Here is a 20,464-nt window from a genome sequence, read left to right as displayed (position 1 = left end):
AATAAACACAAGTGTTTCCCTGAGTTCTGCAAGCTGTTCTTACAAATTACCGAACCCAAGGAGGGGTTATGGGAATGTTAATTTATAGTCAGTGTGTCAAAAGTACTGGGGACAAGCTGGAGCTAGTGGTTGGCGTCTGAGGCAGTGGCAGTCTTGGGGACTGAGCTCTTAACTTGCAGAATCTGACTCTAACTCCAGGTAGATAGTGTTAGAACTGAATTGAATTGTAAGACACTCAGCTGGAGATGGAGAATTGGTTGGTGTGGCACATATCTGGTGCCACATGTGCTGTGAGTGTGAGTAAGGAAGAAACAATTCTTTTATTCACTAGGTTGCCTGGAAACAGAAAAAGTAGGGTTGGGGAAGATGATGAATTCTGGTTTAAGTTTGAAGTCATAGGACATCACAAAAAATATCAAATAGGCAGTTGGAAATTTGAGTCTGGAGCACAAGAGAGAGGTTTTAATGATGATAAAGACTTGAAGTGTATCAGTACTGGGCAATAAATGTGATCACTCAGGAACAGAGTAGAAACTGGGAAGAGGGAGGGGGAAAGAGGCTCAAGGAAAACTTATATTTAAGGGTTGGATAGAAAAAGTAAGAGTATATGAATGAAACTGAGATTATTAGTAATGACCTCTGGCAGTATAACACTTTAGAGTGGTATAGGTAGAGCTAGACTTCCAGCATCAGAACCATCAAGCATTTTGGTGGTAGAAAGAGGGAGGTTGGAGCCATGAATCAAAGGCCGAGAGAAGGCTTTTGGGGAGGCAGAGGGTAGAGGTGGAGTAGGAGTACAGATAGGAGGAAGGAGACCTGAGCACAGCCATTTCTTTTATGATAAAAGCCACAGAAGGAAAGAAACCAGTTTGGGAACATTTGTTTTCTTCAAAATACCTAAGAGATAGGGATAAGGACTAGAGTAGATTCTGAAAAAGGTCAAGGGAAAAAAGTCACCAGCTCAAGTACAACAGCTGCTTCACCATGGGATGGTAAAAATTAAGCTATTTCAATAAAACAATTCTCTGGAAGGAGTTCAAAACGTCATACTATATGCTTAATGTGGAGTTTTAAAAGTTATGAAATAATTCAAGCACACATGAAATATATTAACAGTGAAATTACAGTATATTTATAATGGCCATGTACTTGGTCCCTCGTTGGTTGATTTTTCTTTTGGACTGTTTTACATTATTACCTGTCGGCTGAATGTATTCTGTACATGCATCCAGTAATCTTCAACTGGATCATAACAGTATATTGCCTTGGTCAGCCCACCAGCAACATATATCAGGTTGTTTAAGGATACGGCTGTTATACACCGCTTGGCAATTGGGATAGCTGCACGAAGTAGCCAAGAATTGGTTTCTGGATCATAAGATTGAACCTAGTAGTGTATAGAAATATTTAATTAAAACTTCTAAACAACAATGCAAATTTACTTAATAAAAAAGTCTACCGATACATAGAAACATGATTAAAAATCAAATCCTATTAATTAATTTACATTAATTAATTCACGTTAGTTCACAGAATTAAGAAAGGTTAGCTTGATAGGGAAATGTCTGAATTACAAAATTCTCAGATGCAAATTTATTACTATCAAGCAGAACAGAGTAACACACACAGAGATTATTTCCAGGATGACTGGCTAGGCTATCATGGTAAGTTTCTTTACTTATTTCCGTTAAAATTAACAGTTGGGGTGTCTGGGTGGCTCAGTTGCTTAAGCATCCAACTCTTGGTTTTGGCTCACAGTCTGTGAGATCTAGCCCCACGTTGGGGTCTGCACTGACACTGTGGAGCCTGCTTGGGATTCTCTCTCTCTCTCTCTCTCTCTCTCTCTCTCTCTCTGCTCCTAACTGGCTCTTTTTCTCTCTCAAAATAAATAAATAAACATTAAAAAAAAAAGAAAATTAACAGTATAGGTTAAAAAAATTTGTGTCCTATAGGATAACTATGCCTCCATTTAAATACAATTTCTTTATACTTTTAGGAAGTCATTTCTTTTTTTTTTTTTAATTTTTTTTTTTTAACGTTTTTATTCATTTTTGAGACAGAGAGAGACAGAGCATGAATGGGGGAGGGTCAGAGAGAGGGAGACACAGAATCTGAAACAGGCTCCGGGCTCTGAGCTGTCAGCACAGGGGCCCGATGCGGGGCTCGAACTCACGGACCGCGAGATCGTGACCTGAGCCGAAGTCGGCACTCAACCGACTGAGCCACCCAGGCGCCCCGGAAGTCATTTCTTCAAAAGAACACAAGTAAATTTCAATTCAGTGTACTTTGAATTACCACAAATTCTGTATTACTGAATTCTACATATGTAACATTTGACCACATTATATTACAATTCAATTAAAAAAAAGAATTGATTGACAAAATTCAGTAAACAATTGCTAAAGGGATTAGGTATTAGATATTTGTTTCCAGAATAAAAACAGTATTTTCTGAGGTGTGAGGATGGCACATGTTCTTTTATCCCAGGAATCCAATGAACTGCAGCAACTTTGAGCTGTCCTCCATTTACGTTACAGAGGTTTCCTTTCTTCCTTTTTGTTCTAAAAAATACTTTTAAAGTACGCAGAAGATGACCCAGTTGGAAGCAGCATAGCTACTGTATCTTACCTACTCTGCTAATTCACTTCCCAACTGTGTTTTGTGTGAATAATTTTTTGATTCTGTAGACTACTGCAGTTAAGAGGTTTAAAACAATTTATTTAGTCTAAGGTCCAAACTCTGAAATTAGTCTTATTTCAAAAAAATTAGATAAAGCTTTTTACGGAAAATTGTTAGATATATTAGGATTTCACTTCAGTAACTTGAAACTCAATGTTTTCCTCCAAAAGGATAAAGTACCAATTTTTAAAAGGTTCCTCACAATAAGGGACCTAGCTCTCTATTTGACAAGCCTTATGTAGTTTTCTTCTTATATACATCATTGGTAATTTCTATAAGACAACATGGCTTACCTTATCAGAACAAGTATTATCATCAGGTCCTCCACCAATCACAAACAATTTGCCTACACAACTAGTCACGGCAGGAGAACTCACTGCTTCCTTAAGGGGAGCAACTTCAGTCCATCGATTTGAAAAGGAATCATAACATTCCACGCTGCTAAGTCTGTTTTGCCCATCATAGCCTCCAACAACATATACCTAATATGCAAAATACATGGAAAAACCTTAATTGTCAAAAAAATGCATTTTTAAGTAGTTGACTAAGAAATTAAGGGATCTGTCTTTAAAAAGCCCTTGATAGGGGCGCCTGGGTGGCGCAGTCGGTTAAGCGTCCGACTTCAGCCAGGTCACGATCTCGCGGTCCGTGAGTTCGAGCCCCGCGTCAGGCTCTGGGCTGATGGCTCGGAGCCTGGAGCCTGTTTCCGATTCTGTGTCTCCCTCTCTCTCTGCCCCTCCCCCGTTCATACTCTGTCTCTCTCTGTCCCAAAAATAAATAAAAAAAAATAAAAAAAAAAAAAAAAAAAAAAAAAGCCCTTGATAACTGTAATTGCAATATATTTAGCTCAGTTTCTGAAACTTTATTGGCACCCTCTTACCACCACCAATGATACTTTTCAGATGTTTTTTCATAATAGCCCCCTCCAATGAAGTTTTAATACCACAGATATATTGTATATCCATTTATGTACTGTATATATATCTGTGCTTTATATGAAAGAGTACAATTCTTTTCACCCCTAAGAACTGATCTTCACCCCCTTAAGGGTGATACTGCTCATGTTGAGAATTACATGATTGCTTAAATACTCACACTCATGGATAATGAAAATATTTGATTCTTATGAAATAATAAACCTATAAAACTAAAATATTAGGCAAGGATTACTAGACTGTGAGATTACTGAAGGCAGGGTCTATCTTGTTCTTCATTTTAGTACCTACTGTGCCTAGCAAAGTACCTGAGACATAATGAACTCTATACTATACATTTCAATAGGTTTCACAAATATGAGGAAGGTAGGCAGAGTGATATCTTTGCGACAGGTGAACTAATCAACAAGCTATTTATTAAATGATCTATATGCAGAATAACCCATTAAGAATCATGAGATACACAAGAAACTTTTAACCTAAAGATGTTCTCCAGTTTAACATCCACAATTCCTTTAATGAACAGTCATTATCAACTCTTCCCTCCATATCTAAATAACTAGTAAGTCCCACTAAGTCTTCTTTCACAGCATCTCACATCTGTCTTTTCCTTTTGTTACCAATTGCCACTATCCTAAGTCAGGGTCCATATCATTTTATACTTCTCAATTAATCTCCTGGTCTACACTCTTGTGCTCCCTCAACCACAGATTAATCTTCCCAAAATACCTCATCAATTCCTTTTAGTAGTTCAACAATAGATGCCTAAGGGTCAAGGCCAAACTTTATACACTGACATTCCAGTCTGCCCACAATTTATCTTTCTGTGCTCCTCCAAATTTCCAGAGCAGCCAATGCTATTTCGTATTTCAATCTTGCACTTCTCACATTATGTTAAAATGGTCTCTTGGTGGGTTTGTTCTCTCAACAACATGATGTCCAGAGAAGTTAAGTAATTTACTCAAGGTCACCCAGCTGGAAAGGGTATGGCAACTGTGGCAAAATGTAGCAATTAAGGGTGTGGCTTTGAAGTCAAGAGAGGCAGGGTTCATATCTAGCACTGCCATGGAATGTAAACCTTGGGCAGTTTACCTACCCTCTGAGACTCAGTTTTAATTTCCTCAATTTAAAAATGTAGACAGTAATAATACCTATCACATATATAATTTTGAGCATTAAACTTTAATATCATTCCCCTACATGCATAAATTAATAATATATGTTGTGAGCATCAAGATGAAAGGCCTCTAGATTAAGGAAATCTGAGTTTTGTTTTGCCCCTGCTTTATCACTTTCTTTGTAACCTTGGGCAAGTGACTCGATCACTCTGAATTAGGTTTCTTTATCAATTGAAAAAGTGACATTAAATATTCTCTAAGATTCCTTCCTATTTAGATTCTATATTCCAAATCATCCTTACTATCCTACCTTAATAGTGACAATTTATAAATTTAAATAATTTTTGGGGTGCCTGGGTGGCTCAGTCGGTTGAGCGGCCGACTTCAGCTCAGGTCATGATCTCACGGTCTGTGAGTTCGAGCCCCGCGTCGGGCTCTGTGCTGACCGCTCAGAGCCTGGAGCCTGTTTCTGATTCTGTGTCTCCCTCTCTCTCTGACCCTCCCCCATTCATGCTCTGTCTCTCTCTGTCTCAAAAATAAGTAAACGTTAAAAAAATTTAAAAAAAAAAAGAAAAAAAATTTAAATAATTTTATAGGTTTGAATTCAGTTTATACTGTAAGTTTTTAGGACAACAGTTTCTATGAGTTGAATATATGCTATGTAAGAAAGACTCCTTTCATTTCTTGACTTACTGCTTCTAAGATTTAGGTAACTTCAAGTCAAGTATACTAACATTGGTCAAATAAATTATTGCTTTCCAATCCATACATGATATTTGAGACATCAATCATTTTCATTTGCCTTTGTGCTTCCAGGCTAAATAAGTACAATTTTTTTTAGTTAGATCTCTTCTCTTTCTACCCCCTTGAATATTTTGGCTGCCCCTTTTCAGTAATATTTTATCATTCTTGACGCATGACCACCAAAACCAATACAGTAAGTACTGGAGTGCCTGGATGGCTCTGATGATCTGAGCATGAGTTCGAGTCCCGCATCAGGCTGCTGCTATCAGCACAGAGCCTGCTTCAGATCCTCTGTCTCCCTCTCTCTCTGCCCCTCTCCCATGTTCTCTCTCTCAAAAATAAATAAACATTAAAAAAATAATATAGTAGGTACTAACAAACTAGTGATTTTGGAAAATATTTAAATAGAATTAATATTTTATTTCCATTACATCTATTTCAAGATCCTCAATGTTTCATTGACTGTCAATAGCAGCAGCACAACAGATCAATATCCTTAGGAATAAACAGTAGCTTTCAAAATGTGCTTTGAGAAACTCTAGTATTCTACAGTATATAAATTTCAAGAATCCTCCATGGGGAAATAGGGGGAGGGCACGAGGGCTGATGAGAGGCTGAATGGGAAGGGTTCTTGCACCATCTCAGTTTCAATTAGAGCAGTTCTGTTTTCTCATTGGTGGCTCTAAAATGTCTCTACAGGAGGACCTAAGAGGCAGCAATCTTTTTAGAAGGGGACATCAGGGAACCAGTCAAAACATGAGTAACGGGGCACCTGGGTAGCTTGGTCGGTTAAGCATCTGACTCTTGGTTTTAGCTCAGGTCATAGTCTCATAGTTATGGGATCGAGCCCTGTGTTGGGTGCTGCACTGGGTGCTTGGGATTCTCTCTCTCTCTCCCTCTGCCCCTCTCCTCGGCCCATGCTCTCTCTTTCTAAAAAAAAAAAAAAAACAAAACAAAAAATAAAAAGAACCCCACAAAACCCAAAAAACCCGTGTAAGCAAGTATGCTGCTTTTGCTCAGATTGCTCGTTAATTTGAGGTAGCTTTGGAGGAGCTGACAGAGATGGAGGTAGTGAAAAGCTAAAGAGCCCTTGGTATACTGCTGTATTTTTATCTGTTCTGTGTAATGGTTTTTATGTTAGATTTAACTTTAAAAAGAGGGTGTAGGCTCAGTCGGTTCAGTGTCCTAACTTTGGCTCCGGTCACGATCTCACAGTTTGTGAATTCAAGCCCCACATTGGGCTCGCTGCTGTCAGTGTGGAGCCCACTTTGGATCCTTTGTCCCCCTCTCTGTACTTCCCCGACTTGCACTCTCAAAAATAAATAAAAGCTTCTGTGCTGACAGCTCAGAGCCAGGAGCCTGTTTCAGATTCTGTGTCTCCATCTCTCTCTGACCCTCCCCTGTTCATGCTTTGTCTCTGTCTCAAAAATAAATAAACGTTAAAAAAATTAAAAAATAAAAAATAAAAATAAATAAATAAATAAATAAATAACGTTAAAAAAAAAAGAGGATGTAGCTGGTTTAAAAAAGTTTGGAAACCACTAGTCTATAAGTGTTTCTCAAGTTCCTAAGGACAAAGAAGATAAATTATATACTTTCACTTTTTTTAATGCTTATTTATTTTTGAGAGAGACAGAGAGAGGGAGAGACAGAGTGTGAACGGGGGAAGGGCAGAGAGTGAGGGAGACACAGACTCCGAAGCAGGTTCCAGGCTGTCAGCACAGAGCCCAACACAGGGCTTGAATTCTCAAACTGCTTTAAGATCATGACCTAAGCTGAAGTCAGATGCTTAACCGACTGAGCCACCCAGGCGCCCCCAAATTATATATTTTTAAATATGTATTAGCTACAGTCAATAATCAGTTTTCTTTAAAATATGTTGCTGAATTTATCTTAACACTTACTTTAAACTTTTGTCCCTAACTTGTGTAAAGAAAAAAGATAAAATAACATCACTCTAGATAAATGTATCTCCTCCTGACTGCCAGTCAGCAAAGGAAAATGATTGCTTGGATTAGACATTGGCCTGTTTTTGTACTTGATGTAACTCCTTTATTTTCCAATGCTTCTTAGGCATTCAGACTCCAATGGAGCATAAAAAGAGAAATGTGCTTCACTGCCACAAATTCCAAATTGGGAAAACAAAATATCCATTCAAAAGTACAGTGTCAAATTGTTTGTATCTGCAGTTTATCTACTGAGGTTAGAAATGGAAGGAAATACAACTTGAATCCAAAATACCCAGAGAGTGAGTAAAATGAAAGATTCAGCTGTGGTATTTATTTTGGAAATGTACCAGCAATAGTAATAAAAAGTGGTTTCTTACTTTACCAAGGAGGACAGCCATTTTGTGACGCCATCTGCCTTTATTTAGAGAAGCAACTCTGATCCATATATTTAACTGTGAGTTATAAATCCACACATCACGACCATTGATTCTTCCACCTTTAAATGCAAAACAATGTACACACAATAATATATATATCACTAAGGGACTATGCTCAAGGCATAGATAATTAAAACATAGGATTTATTCAGTCTAAGAATTTGTGAATTCAGTTCAATAAATGAAAGACCCTCTTAAAGTTTAATGGAAATAGTTCCACAGAGCAGATTTAAACTTGGCTGATTATCTTGAAAAATAATAATTATAGGCCCCAAATAATAAAATGTAGAATATGAATTTTACAAATGTATGAGACTATTAATTTGAATCAGACATCAGAAGCACCCCAACATAATTATTTAAAAAAAGTTTTTTTAAATCATCCATTTTTTCAAAAGTATACTATCGTACAAAATAAAGTATGTATTGTTACATTGTTCAACAGGTAGTAATATAGTAATCTGCAAAGCTGGTAAAAGTATTAACCATGAACAGACTTAGGACCATTGATACAGTAGTTATACTTTGTATACGTCTGTCATTTTACTGTCTCTGATTTTAGATGTAACATCACATAAACGAAGTTAAGAATTTTGGGGCACCAGAGTGGCTCAGTTGGTTGAGCTTTGACTTCAGCACGTGATCACGAGATCAGGTCACGATCTCACAGTTTGTGAGTTTGAGCCCAGTATCTGGCCCTGCTATGACAGCTCAGAGCCTGGAGCCTGCTTTGGATTCTGTGCATCCCTCTCTTTCTGCCCCTCCCCCGCTTGCACTCTGTCTCTCAAAAACAGACGTTAAAAAGAAATTAAAAAAAAAAAAAAAAGAAGTTAAGAATTTTAAGGAAAATCATGTTTCATAAACTTTGGGAGAATTTCAGAAAAGCTGGGTGGATTGGAGATGCTTAATTATATGGGTATTTTTCACTTTGCATGCTTTACTGTGTTCCTTAAAACAAAGTTAACAGGTAAAAGTTAAGAAAAATTATACTATATTCTATATGCATTTGATAACATTTAAAATATGATGATTACAAGCATTTTTCTAGTGGATCTCTTATAAATCACTCTAGATCATCTTGAGCTCGTTTTTAAGCGCAAAAAGTCACTCTTGGTTTTATTTGTTGTATAAACTGATCTGCCTAAAGTGGGCATAATCACTTTCACTGTTTGTTTGTTTGTTTGTTTTTTTGAGACAGTACTATTCTTTAAAACAGCCAAGCTATGTTCAAATTAAAAGTTGCTACAGTAATAATTCTTTACCTGAAACAAGAATGTCATTCCTTAGAGCACAGACCGCATACTCTGATTTGGTAAATTCTGGAAGCTTAGCCAAAGACTTCCATTCTCCTGTCACAGGATCATAACACTCAGTGTATGGAAGATTAAATCCTCCAACCCGTTCACAGCCTCCAACGACAACAATCACCTCAGAATAGCCAGTTGACCTAAAATAATTATTATAGGAATGTTTAAATAATAAAATACATGCAAGATCATTGGAAACTCTAAAGACATACCATTATCACTAAGAAAGCAGAACACGATTATAAAGTAAACAGTTTATTCTCTGAGCATGTGCCAAATAATACAGGCTGCCAATGACTTACTTTGAGAACACTTATAAGGGATTTAGTGACATCATTTTCCATGGAAAATTTCTATGGGTACTTTTTTCTATGAGTTTTGCCTCAAAAATTGTAAAGCAGTCTAAAGATCCTACCTAACTCAACTGGAATCCTGGTATTAATAAGGATGATTTTCAAATGTAGTTTTGCAGCAATTCAGATGTGTATAATCACACCAAGGTAAGATAATGTAGATAAATGGTGCTTTTTCATCAGACTGCTAGTTCTAAAAAAACGAATTCATAGTATAAGTACCCTTTAAAGGAGTATGTGTACTTATTCAGAAGTTATTTTTTATAATAATCTTTTAAAGTTAAGTAATTAAAGTAATCCAAAGCAAAACACTGAGCAGTCACTAAAAGAGTTTATAACAAAGAATGTTAATGGAAAAAAGCAAGACAAAAATTATACAGAAGGTCTTATCAATACTATGTAAAAAATGTATCTGGAAAGAATATACCAAAGTGCTAACGATAGTTATCTCTGGATAGTGTGGCTTCCTTCTATCAACACAAATTTTCAAGATGATAATGAGCACGGAGAATTTTTAGAGTGGAAAAAAAAATATTTAGAGCACTAAGAGAATCCTAAGGTTTATGTTAGTCACAGGATTCTTTTGTTTTGTAGTTTAAATTTAAGTTAGATACAGGAAAAACTAAAAACTTATCTAAGTTTTTTGTTGTTGTTGTTGTTGTTCATAAGGATCAATAGTTTGGAATTTGAAAGTTATTTGGCTTTTATATTTTTTCACAAATATAACTGAAATGAAAAATGCACCTACGTTTTATGGTTATTATAATTTTAAGTCTCATGAAGCAAAATGCTAACAATCCCTCTTCTATTAACTTAAATATGGAGGGAAGATAGACCACATCAGAACACTGATTTGTAGTTTTAGTCATTACACTAAAGTTACACAATTACACTAGAAAAAAACAAAATTAAGCAATACTGGTATGTTCCTCTAACAGAAATACTCTATTCTAGCTACACTTACTCATAGCTTTTCCAGCTAATAATCATTCTCCTGTTCCATGTCAGCCATATTTTTCCATTATAAAATCAGAAAAATATATTGTAGAAAAGAATCTTGTTCATAGATGGAATAAAAATTACTTTTAGGAACCCAGCAAATCATATAACCCTAATCTAGTACATAGTAAAATATTATTGGAAAGATGGAAATATTATCAATACTATTTTCCAAATAATTCCAAAATGAGACTATTAAAGTATTCCAAAATGAGTAATTCCAACACAAAACTATTAAAAGTAAAGAGAATAACACCAGATACGTAGTATAACTATTAACTTCTTTCTTTCCATAAAAGTATCATTTCCCAAAATTATACTTAAAATACCTCTAAAACAAATCCATGTGATATTCCTCAAAGCCTTATTTATTTTTTTAATTTTTATTTATTTTTTTTAAATTTTTTTTTTTTTTTAACATTTATTTATTTTTGAGACAGAGAGAGACAGAACATGAACAGGGGAGGGTCAGAGAGAGAGGGAGACACAGAATCTGAAACAGGCTCCAGGCTCTGAGCAGTCAGCACAGAGCCCGACGCAGGGCTCGAACTCACATACCGCAAGATCGTGACCTGAGCCAAAGTCGGACGCTTAACCGACTGAGCCACCCAGGCGCCCCAAAGCCTTATTTATTGATTGATCAAAACAAAAGTTGCTAAATACTGTCATTGGGGTCCAACCACTCCCAATTATTTTAATGTAAAATCAATACAACTATTATTATATTATGGAATTGTGCTTTACACTTTTCCTATAACATTTTATTTGTTTTATAGTTTCTCTTTGCGTAACGATGCTTGCCTTTTTCAAGACTTCTTCGCCTAATAAACATATATTGTATGTTTTTGTACCTTGGGACAAGAGAAAATAGCACAAAAAGCTAATGGCCAAAAGAATTAGTCCCACTAAATAAAGGATCATTTCGGGTGTACTGGAATGTGTTTTTATTTGAAAGGATCAATAAACTAGTAATTTTGCCTGTATGGAAGGTCTTATTTGCAACCAAATGGCTTTTAACTTAGAGACAGGTCTAGTGTTCTCATTATAGAGACTGTTAACCCAATAAAAGTTATTTTTATTTCTTGAGCTTGGAAAACTTTTATCTATGGTGGGGAGATGATAGCCTTAATGGAAATAAGTTACTCCAGCTGATGATGGCAACTAGAACAAAAAGGCATTCAAGATGATACTATAGGATGAATCTATATTCCGAGATTCAAAAATATCTGAAAACTGCTCCACCAAACAAAATAATTAACTAAAATAGAGATATGAGACTACATGGTTCTTTAGTCCATAAGGTATGACACTTACTAAACTCAATGTATTAATATATCTAAAAAAAACCCTACATATCAAAAGAGGGGTTTGGTCAGTTATAGAAGCAACAAGTAAATGAATGAAAAAGTATAATAATCACAGAGGCAAACATTTCCTGTGCTCATTCAAGTTACTTCTAAGGGAAAAAGAATCTTAGGTTCGCTAACTTGAACATTACTGGTTCTTTGGTAAGAATATTTTTGTGGTTGTGGAGACTTGCTCAAGCTATACTAGCTGAGAGGATTCTGATTCTAAAGATCTACTAACTCCCTTTGTTTGGATTCCATGCTTGCCCAAACAGCCTTTGAAAACCTTCCCACTTAGTGACCTGTCCATAGTAAGAGAATACTCTAAACAGACTGACTTAAAGATCTATATGTGCTGATATAGAATAATCTCCAAGATACTTATAAGTGATAAAAACAAGGTGCAGAGTGGAGTGTATAAAATAAAGTAGGCAGGTATGTGCGCATATATTCACATGCCCACTTCTATATGCAAAGTATATTTCTAAAGAGTTCAAAAAACTGGCAACAGGGGCGCCTGGGTGGCGCAGTCGGTTAAGCGTCCGACTTCAGCCAGGTCATGATCTCGCGGTCCGTGAGTTCGAGCCCCGCGTCAGGCTCTGGGCTGATGGCTCGGAGCCTGTTTCCGATTCTGTGTCTCCCTCTCTCTCTGCCCCTCCCCCATTCATGCTCTGTCTCTCTCTGTCCCAAAAATAAATAAAAAACGTTGAAAAAAAAATTTTTTTAAAAATTAAAAAAAAAAAACCAAAACTGGCAACAGGTATCCTTTGGGGAGAATTGATATATCAAGGGTCAGGTAGAGGGAGACTTACATGTATACTTTTATGTAAAAATGTTTGAGTTAAAAATAAAGAAACTAACATGGAGAAAAATGGTAAACTATGCATACTATAGTATAACAGATTATTATTCTTAAGACGGAGTGGAAAAAATTGAAAACACTGAATTTTAAAATACTCTTTTTTTTTTTTTCTGTGAGAGAGAGAGAGAGAGAGAGCGCACAAGTGGGGGAGAGAGGCAGAGAGTGAGAAAGAGAGATAAACTCCATGCTCAGCATGGAGCCTGATGCAGGGCCCGATCCCACTACCCTGGGATCATGACCTGAGCCAAAATCAAGAGTTGGATGCCCAACCGACTGAGCCACCCAGATGTTCCGAAAATACTATTTCTTAAAAACAAACAAACAAACAAATTAAAAGATTTATGTATTTATTTTGAGAGAGACAGAGATAGTGAGAGTGGGGGAGGGGCAGAGAGAGAGGAAGAGAGAGAGAATCCCAAACAGACTCCACCCTCAGCACAGAGCTGGATGTGGGGCCAATCTCATGACTGTGAGACCATGACCTATGCCAAAATCAAGAGTTGGCTGCTTAACCGACTGAGCTACCCAGGCACCACCACCCCCTGCCCAAAATCTTAATCATATCTTTGTCTACTCATTGGTTTCCAACAGGAACTTGAACCTTGTCTTCCTTATGCACATAATTTTCATTATATAGTTAACTGATTATTAGGCAAGATAGACAATTATTAGAAAAATACTTAAAACTGATTCCAAACTCAAAATGATAAGCTTATTAAATCTTAGCTATCTCTATTCTTCAATGGAATGTGACAAAGAGCATCAAATTTTTCCATAGACATGAACAAACTATGCTTAAAATAAACCACATTAAGCATTTCTGTCTCTCAAACAATATTTCCTATTCTGTAAAAGTATAGCACAAATTTGTAATGCATTTTTATTATTCATAAAACAAGTAAAAACTTTTACTGTGTATTTTTGTGTCAAATACGAGCGTATACACTTTTCATATGGTATTTCCAATCCTCGCAATATTACAAAGTGGCATTAGGCTTATTTTAGACAAGAGGAAACTGATAGAGAAGTGAAAATGCTTTGCCTAAAGTCATGGAATTAACTGTTCGTACAGAGCCAGATCTTAGACTAAGCCTGATTCTGAAGCCAGTATTCTGAACACATAATGATGCTTGCACTTGTTTATTAAAAAACAGTATTATGTATTATTAGTACAGAGATTTAAAGTTACATAATATATATTAATAAAAAGACAACTATTCCTAAGCTTTATTCCTATGATTGGTCTCTATTGTTTTTTCTACCAGGGCTTTACAACTGGTAGTACAGATTATCAGAATTTACATGCTCTTAGATTGGCCCATACTTTCTTTCTAAGTAACCCTATCATACTGTTTTCAATATAATGTATGTTGGGGTTTTCTCTCTCATTTGAGAGACATGTGGGTATATATAGTTGGAATATCCAGTATGGATTGAGCTCCACAGAATACTTGGCACAGGATAAGCATTGAAGAAATACTGGCTGATGTGAGGACTATAACCTAACTGTACAGTGGTAGGAACAGACTGTCATCACCCTAATCCAGAGTTAACTTTTGCATCACTAAAGGTGGGACGACCAGATATACTATGTCTCTTAATGTAATGCCATACAATATATACACATTACCTAGGATGAATTCTAGCCAAAAATATTTAACTTGTCTCCATCAAGCTGGAGCTTGTAGAGCTAACTTCCAGTTTCCAGTAAACATAGCTAAATTTAACTAAGTAACACCATAAGGAAGCAGCCTAATACAGAAGGTGCAATATTCTCCTGGGCAACTTGCCCATCAACAAGTTAAAATTATGAAAAAGAAACTGTTCTAGAATAAAAGACTTGGTGGAAATAACTACATGCAATGAGTGGTCTTTGACTGGATCAAGGTTCATTATGGAACAGTTTAGGGATTGGGGAAATATGGATATGGACTGGGTATTAGTTAATATGAAAGAATTATTATTGGGGCCCCTGGGTGGCTCAGTCAGTTAAGCATCTGACTTTGGCTCAGGTCATGATCTCACGGTTCATGGGTTGAAGCTCCATGTCAGATCTGTGCTGACAGCTCAGAGCCTGGAGATTCTGCTCCACATTCTGTGTCTCCCTTTCTCTCTGCCCCTCCCCTATCGTGCTGTTGCGCACGCTCTCTCTCTCTCTCAAAATATAAATAAACATTAAAAAAATTAACAAAATATTTCAGCTCATGACCTGAGCTGAAGTTAGACGCTCACTGACTGAGCCACCATGGTACGCCTATGTTATTGTTTTAAAGATGCATCCTGAAGTAAAAATAAACAAACAAATAATTTTTTAAAAATTGGCTGAATGAATGCATGAATAAAAGAGAGAAGTCTGGGCTGGAGATATAGGTTTGAGTGTCAATAGCATATATGGTAAGTAAAATGAAGAGAATAGATGAGATAATCTGGGAAGATGTAATATAAGGCAAGACAGACAGGTGTGAACCAAGGGGATGATCAACATTTCAAAGATAAGACATAGAACCATCAAATTGGAAAAGAGCAGCTGGAGAAGAAGACCATAAGGAAAATAGTGTTTCAGAAGCTTGTGGAGGAGAGAGCATCAAGAAAAAGTAAAACAATTGATAATGTCAAATCCTAGTGAGAGATCAAGGTGAATAAAGACTGTAAAGAAGCTAACAAATAACAAATAGAAGGTCAGTAATGACCTGATTGAGAGGAGTTTCAGTGTAGAGGGACTGGAGCAGAAGTCAGAGGAGTGAACTGTACTTGAAGTGGAGACATCACTCCTCTTTCAAAGAAGTTTGGAGTTTCTCAGAAAGATGAGAACCTGTACAAACAATACACATTGTTCAGATAATGAAATTCCTAGTGATTGGTACTAATATGCAGTAACAGATAAGTGAAAGAATATAAAGAACAGGAGGTGATGGTAGAGTTGTAAAATAAAGCATTTCTCTTTATATTCCTCATGTAACGCCTACATAAAATAAATATCTTCTATTACATTTACAATATTCTGTAAATTCAATGTAACTACAGTTTGGTTTTTCCTACTTTTCCCTTAAATAAAGATTTATTACAAACTTATACAGATTATTTCACTGTATGAAATGGATTGATTATTACAGACTTATATTATTATATTATAATATAATATATTATATTATTTCACTGTATGAAATGGATTGATTCCCTTAAAAATTGGATGTAAAATACATTTTTACAAATCAAATAATTAAGTGAATTGGAAAATTATCTATTTGTATTCTAAGCTTAATTATCCTTAGGCTGCAATCTGATTTCATTTATGTCATATTTTTATAATGTTAATAATAAAATAACTTGGTTTGATTTTACAACATATATTCCTTGGTCCCTAATTCTAATCTTATGCGTATATAGGAGATATGCAGGAAAGGTATTATTAACCCTATGTGACCCAAAACCATTCCCTCTGCTATAAGGGCATTCTGTTTAGAAAAATACACAATTTTGGGGTACATGGGTGGCTCAGTTGGTTGAGCATCTAACTCTTGATTTCAGTTCAGGTCATGATACCAGGCTCGTGGGATCAAGCCCCATGTAGGGCTCCATGCTGAGTGTGGAAACTCCTTGAGATTCTCTCTCTCTCCCTCTGCTCCTCTCCTCCGTGCACTCTCTCTTTCTCTCTAAAAGAAAACACACGATTTTCCCCTTGGAGGGATACTGTGTATCCGGAAAAGTTCTAGAACAGTCCCAAAGCTGTTCAGTGTTTTTTTTTGTTTTTTTTTTTAATGTTTATTTATTTATTTTGGGAGAGAGAGTGAGCACAAGCAGGAGAGGGCAGAGAGAGAGGGAGAGAAAGAATCCCAAGCAGGTTCTGCACTATTAGCTCAGAGCCTGACGTGAGGATTGATCCCATGAACCGTAAGATCATGACCTGAGCCAAAATCAAGAGTTGGTGCTTAAGTGGCTGAGCCACCCAGGCATCCCCAGTGTTCTTAATTAATACATTGAAGAACCTTGGTCTTTTACATTTTTAAGCTCAGCCCAAGTTTCATAACAGTCCTTAAATAAAATAACAGCTTAAAAAAATCAGTATATTATATAATAAAATTGTATGTTCTTGTCCTTTGTTAAAAAAACTGAGTAAAATATTTTATATTTCTTTCTTATAAAGCAATTACTTTTCATGAAACTCAGTTGACTTTGAAGAAAAAAGTGCACTCTAACTCTAATACAAAGAAATATTACATTTTTTTTTGTAGTTTTAATTACCCAATACTGTATCCAAAAAAGTTCAGACTGGGAGTTTTCTTAAAGTGGGTCAGACCTATACTATACTACATAAATAATAATAGCTAATAATTTTTAAGTACTTCTGCACACCACTTCTGATGATGAGTACCTTAAGAGTTATTGCACTTAATAGTTAACTAAGTACTATTTAAATCATCATTCTCATTTTACATATGAGGAAAGAGATTAAATCTTACTATATCCAAACTAGTGTAGATTTTAAAGACATGCTATCTCCTAATCTGCTGAATTTTAATCACATATAAAACAATAATAATCAAAATCAAGTCTAAAAATTTGATTTAAGAGCTATGCTCTAGTAAACTTATAGGAAAAGTGGAGACGCTATGTGAAAATAAAAATAAACACCAGTTTCACAACAATGTGAATATATTTAACACTACTGAGTAGTACACTTAAAAATTGTTAAGAAGGTAAACTTATGTTATATGCTTTTTTTTACCACAATTAAAAAAAATTAGCTTTGTTAGAAAGATATTAGAAACATTTTTTACTGTAGTATTTCTCACAATAGCTGTTTCTTGCTTATTCACAGTTTGGCACATTTAGTATTATTCCTTCAATTATTAAAGCATGGATATTATTTTTCTATAGTTTATGAATTAAAATCTATATGTGCTTTATAAATACACATTGTAAGATGATACAAATATAATACTGAATTGAATTCCCACCTCCAAACATAAATTTCTAAATTCTCTCTGATGATACAACTTTTATATTCAGAAAAAAATTTAAAAATTGAGATTGACATTAAATATAGTAACCATGGCAATAAGAAGAGATCTGAAACATGGGTTTTACATCTAAGAATCCACTCAATATATAGCAGCTTATTTACTTCACAATTATATTTCAAGTTGTCTGTTTGGAAAAAAGGGAGTCTGTAAATTGGCCGGTTGTTTTTTATATGTAGAGGCAATCCAAGACAGTCTACCAAAGTCTTTAGTCTACTTTATATCCAAAGGCCCTCTGGAAAGAAAAGTGAAATGATCTGGGATCCTATAAATGTTAAGAGAAATAAGTAGAAATATATTGAGATGTGCAGAGTTGTAAAGACCCTTTGCCATACCCTTTCATAGCTCAGAACAATAACAAAAAAATGTTACTGTTGAATCTAGCCTTCACTGGCAGAGACATTTTATTTTATTTTTGGGGGGAGGGGGGCATTTTAATGATTTACATAATCCATAACAAATCTTAAATCATATAAAGCTACATGTAGACAATACATAAAATGACTAACTGAGATTTCACTCAGGAGGTTTAAAAATATTAAACAAATAAAAACTTGTGTTGATTATGTTGTAGTTCATTTACAAACAGTTTTCTCACCTGCGTGGCCTAGTCCTTGGGGACATCATTTCATTCCCAAGTATGTGGTACCGTCTTGCTTCATGCAACAACTGATAACACTCAGGAGAATTCTGGATCAATTGGTCCACCTCAACTGTTTGGACAAAGTAGTTGGGATGCAACAGAGGGAGTCTCACATGTGTCAGGAGCTCATGTAACAGTGGTCTTCTCAGATCAACAGCACGATAGACCCAACGCATGACGGCTTCAAAAACCATCTCCTCTTTACCAATAACAAGTTCATCACTACAAATATAATCAATAAGTTCATCTTTATCAAGCTCAAGAAATTCTTCATGCTGGGACACATCCTCAAAAGTCTGTAATGCAAAATTCTTGCATTTTGTGAAGAGTGTTTTGAGGGAATGCGTATCAGCAAAGCGCTGGATTCCTAAGCAGTTACAAGGATCAAGTTGCTCCTCTAAGAACTTGGCACATGCATCACGGAGAACACTAATCTGAAAGAGGCTTGATGTTTCAAAGAGATATTGTACATTCTCTGTAGTGATCTTTACTTTTCCAGTATAAACATACTGCAAAAAACATTCCATGGCTTCAGCTAAAATACCATTAATCTCAACCAACATTTCTCTGCTTTCTCTGTGGTCGTTACAAAACATAGCTCTGAAATAGCTACTGCAGGCTGAGAGAACAGCTCTATGGCAAGGAAATTCTTTGCCTTCCACACAAATGATAACATCTGTGAATAAGCGGCTGTCTCGGAATTCATTGAATATCTGGAGTATGTTTTCAGCATGGGATGATCCTGAAGAGAAGTCAAAAAACTCACGGCCTGTCAGAGATTTAGGGTCCATTTCAAAAACTTTACGTTTAGTAGCTGGGGAATCACGCACCCCAAGATCCTCTCTGTTTAGTCTTCGTCCCAATATTAGTACCATTGTTACATCAGTTGACTATATAATTGTTGAGAAATGACTGTTAGGTATCTTCTTTATATGGCTACAAGTAAAAAAAATGAAAACATTTCAATATATAAACAGCACTCCACATAGTTTCATTTCGATGTAAACACTACGACAAAATCACATGATATATCTTATACAGGACATAGAGTATGATCTCATTTCAATTAAAATTGCTAAATAAAAATTTGCATTGTGGGTACAATTTGCAATAGTATTCCTTAAACCCATCCCCTCTAAAAGTATTATGCAGTTTGTGAATTACTAATAACCTCTGTCTCCCCTATTACACAGATGGGTTCCATCTACTTACTGTAGAGTTAAGAAGGAATGCTGCAAGACAAAGAATTGGACTACGTTCAGAATCCTAATATAAATGTTTTATTATCTTAATATATAGTAATGCTAGAGGGGAATTCAGCTGTATCTGCCAATGGCCTTTAAAAAGACATATACTGGGGCATCTGGCTGGTAAGGTGGTAGAGCATGTAACTCTGGGTCTCAGGGTTGTAAGTTCAAGTACCACATTGGGTGTAGAGATTACTTAAAAGAAAAAAAAAAAGGAAACTGACCATCAAGTCCCTTTCTAGCAATCTGTTCTAAAGAAATAATCAGGAATATGTTGGGGCGCCTGGGTGGCTCAGTCGGTTAAGCGTCCGACTTCGGCTCAGGTCACGATCTCACAGTCTGTGAGTTCGAGCCCCGCGTCGGGCTCTGGGCTGATGGCTCAGAGCCTGGAGCCTGCTTCTGATTCTGTGTCTCCCTCTCTCTCTGCCCCTCCCCCATTCATGCTCTGTCTCTCTCTGTCTCAAAAATAAATAAAAAACGTTAAAAAAAAAAAAAAAAAAGGAATATGTGGAAAGATTTATTTACAGGGATGTTCAATGATGTATTAATAGAAAATACTTAAAACAATCTAAATGCCCTACAATAGGAGATTAGTTAAACCACAGTACATCTTAAGGATGGAAGACAGTCTACGCAGCCATTTAAAATTATGTAGACTAGGGATGCCTGGGTGGCTCTGTCAGCTGAGTGTCTGATTCTTGGTTTGGGCTCTGCTCATGATCTCACAGTTTTGTGGGTTTGAGCCCTGTGCGGGGCTCTGCACTGACAATACAGAGCCTGCTTGGGATTCTCTCTCTCTGCTCCTCCCCCACTTGCATGTGTTC

At 36.0% G+C, this 20,464-nt stretch overlaps 1 protein-coding gene across 4 annotated transcripts in view; it reads right to left on the bottom strand.

The window, feature by feature from the left end:
* The window catches only part of KLHL24 (kelch like family member 24), a 44,694-nt gene that overhangs the window by 8,621 nt on the left and 15,609 nt on the right, over window positions 1–20,464 (bottom strand). For all 4 annotated transcript variants that reach the window (XM_058730634.1, XM_058730636.1, XM_058730635.1 and 1 more), the window contains 5 exons: window positions 18,349–19,329; window positions 9,125–9,309; window positions 7,803–7,921; window positions 2,973–3,161; window positions 1,199–1,387 (listed from right to left, as the gene is read on the bottom strand). In XM_058730634.1, the coding sequence (XP_058586617.1) occupies window positions 1,199–1,387; window positions 2,973–3,161; window positions 7,803–7,921; window positions 9,125–9,309; window positions 18,349–19,268 (1,602 nt within the window). In that variant the 5' untranslated portion in view covers window positions 19,269–19,329. The remainder of the gene's footprint in view (window positions 1–1,198; window positions 1,388–2,972; window positions 3,162–7,802; window positions 7,922–9,124; window positions 9,310–18,348; window positions 19,330–20,464) is intronic.

The sequence above is a fragment of the Neofelis nebulosa genome, chromosome 5 (assembly GCF_028018385.1).
Source record: "Neofelis nebulosa isolate mNeoNeb1 chromosome 5, mNeoNeb1.pri, whole genome shotgun sequence".
NCBI lineage: Eukaryota > Metazoa > Chordata > Mammalia > Carnivora > Felidae > Neofelis > Neofelis nebulosa.
The sequence above is the reverse complement of the archived record's forward strand: the minus strand, read 5'-3'. Positions and strand labels throughout refer to the sequence as shown.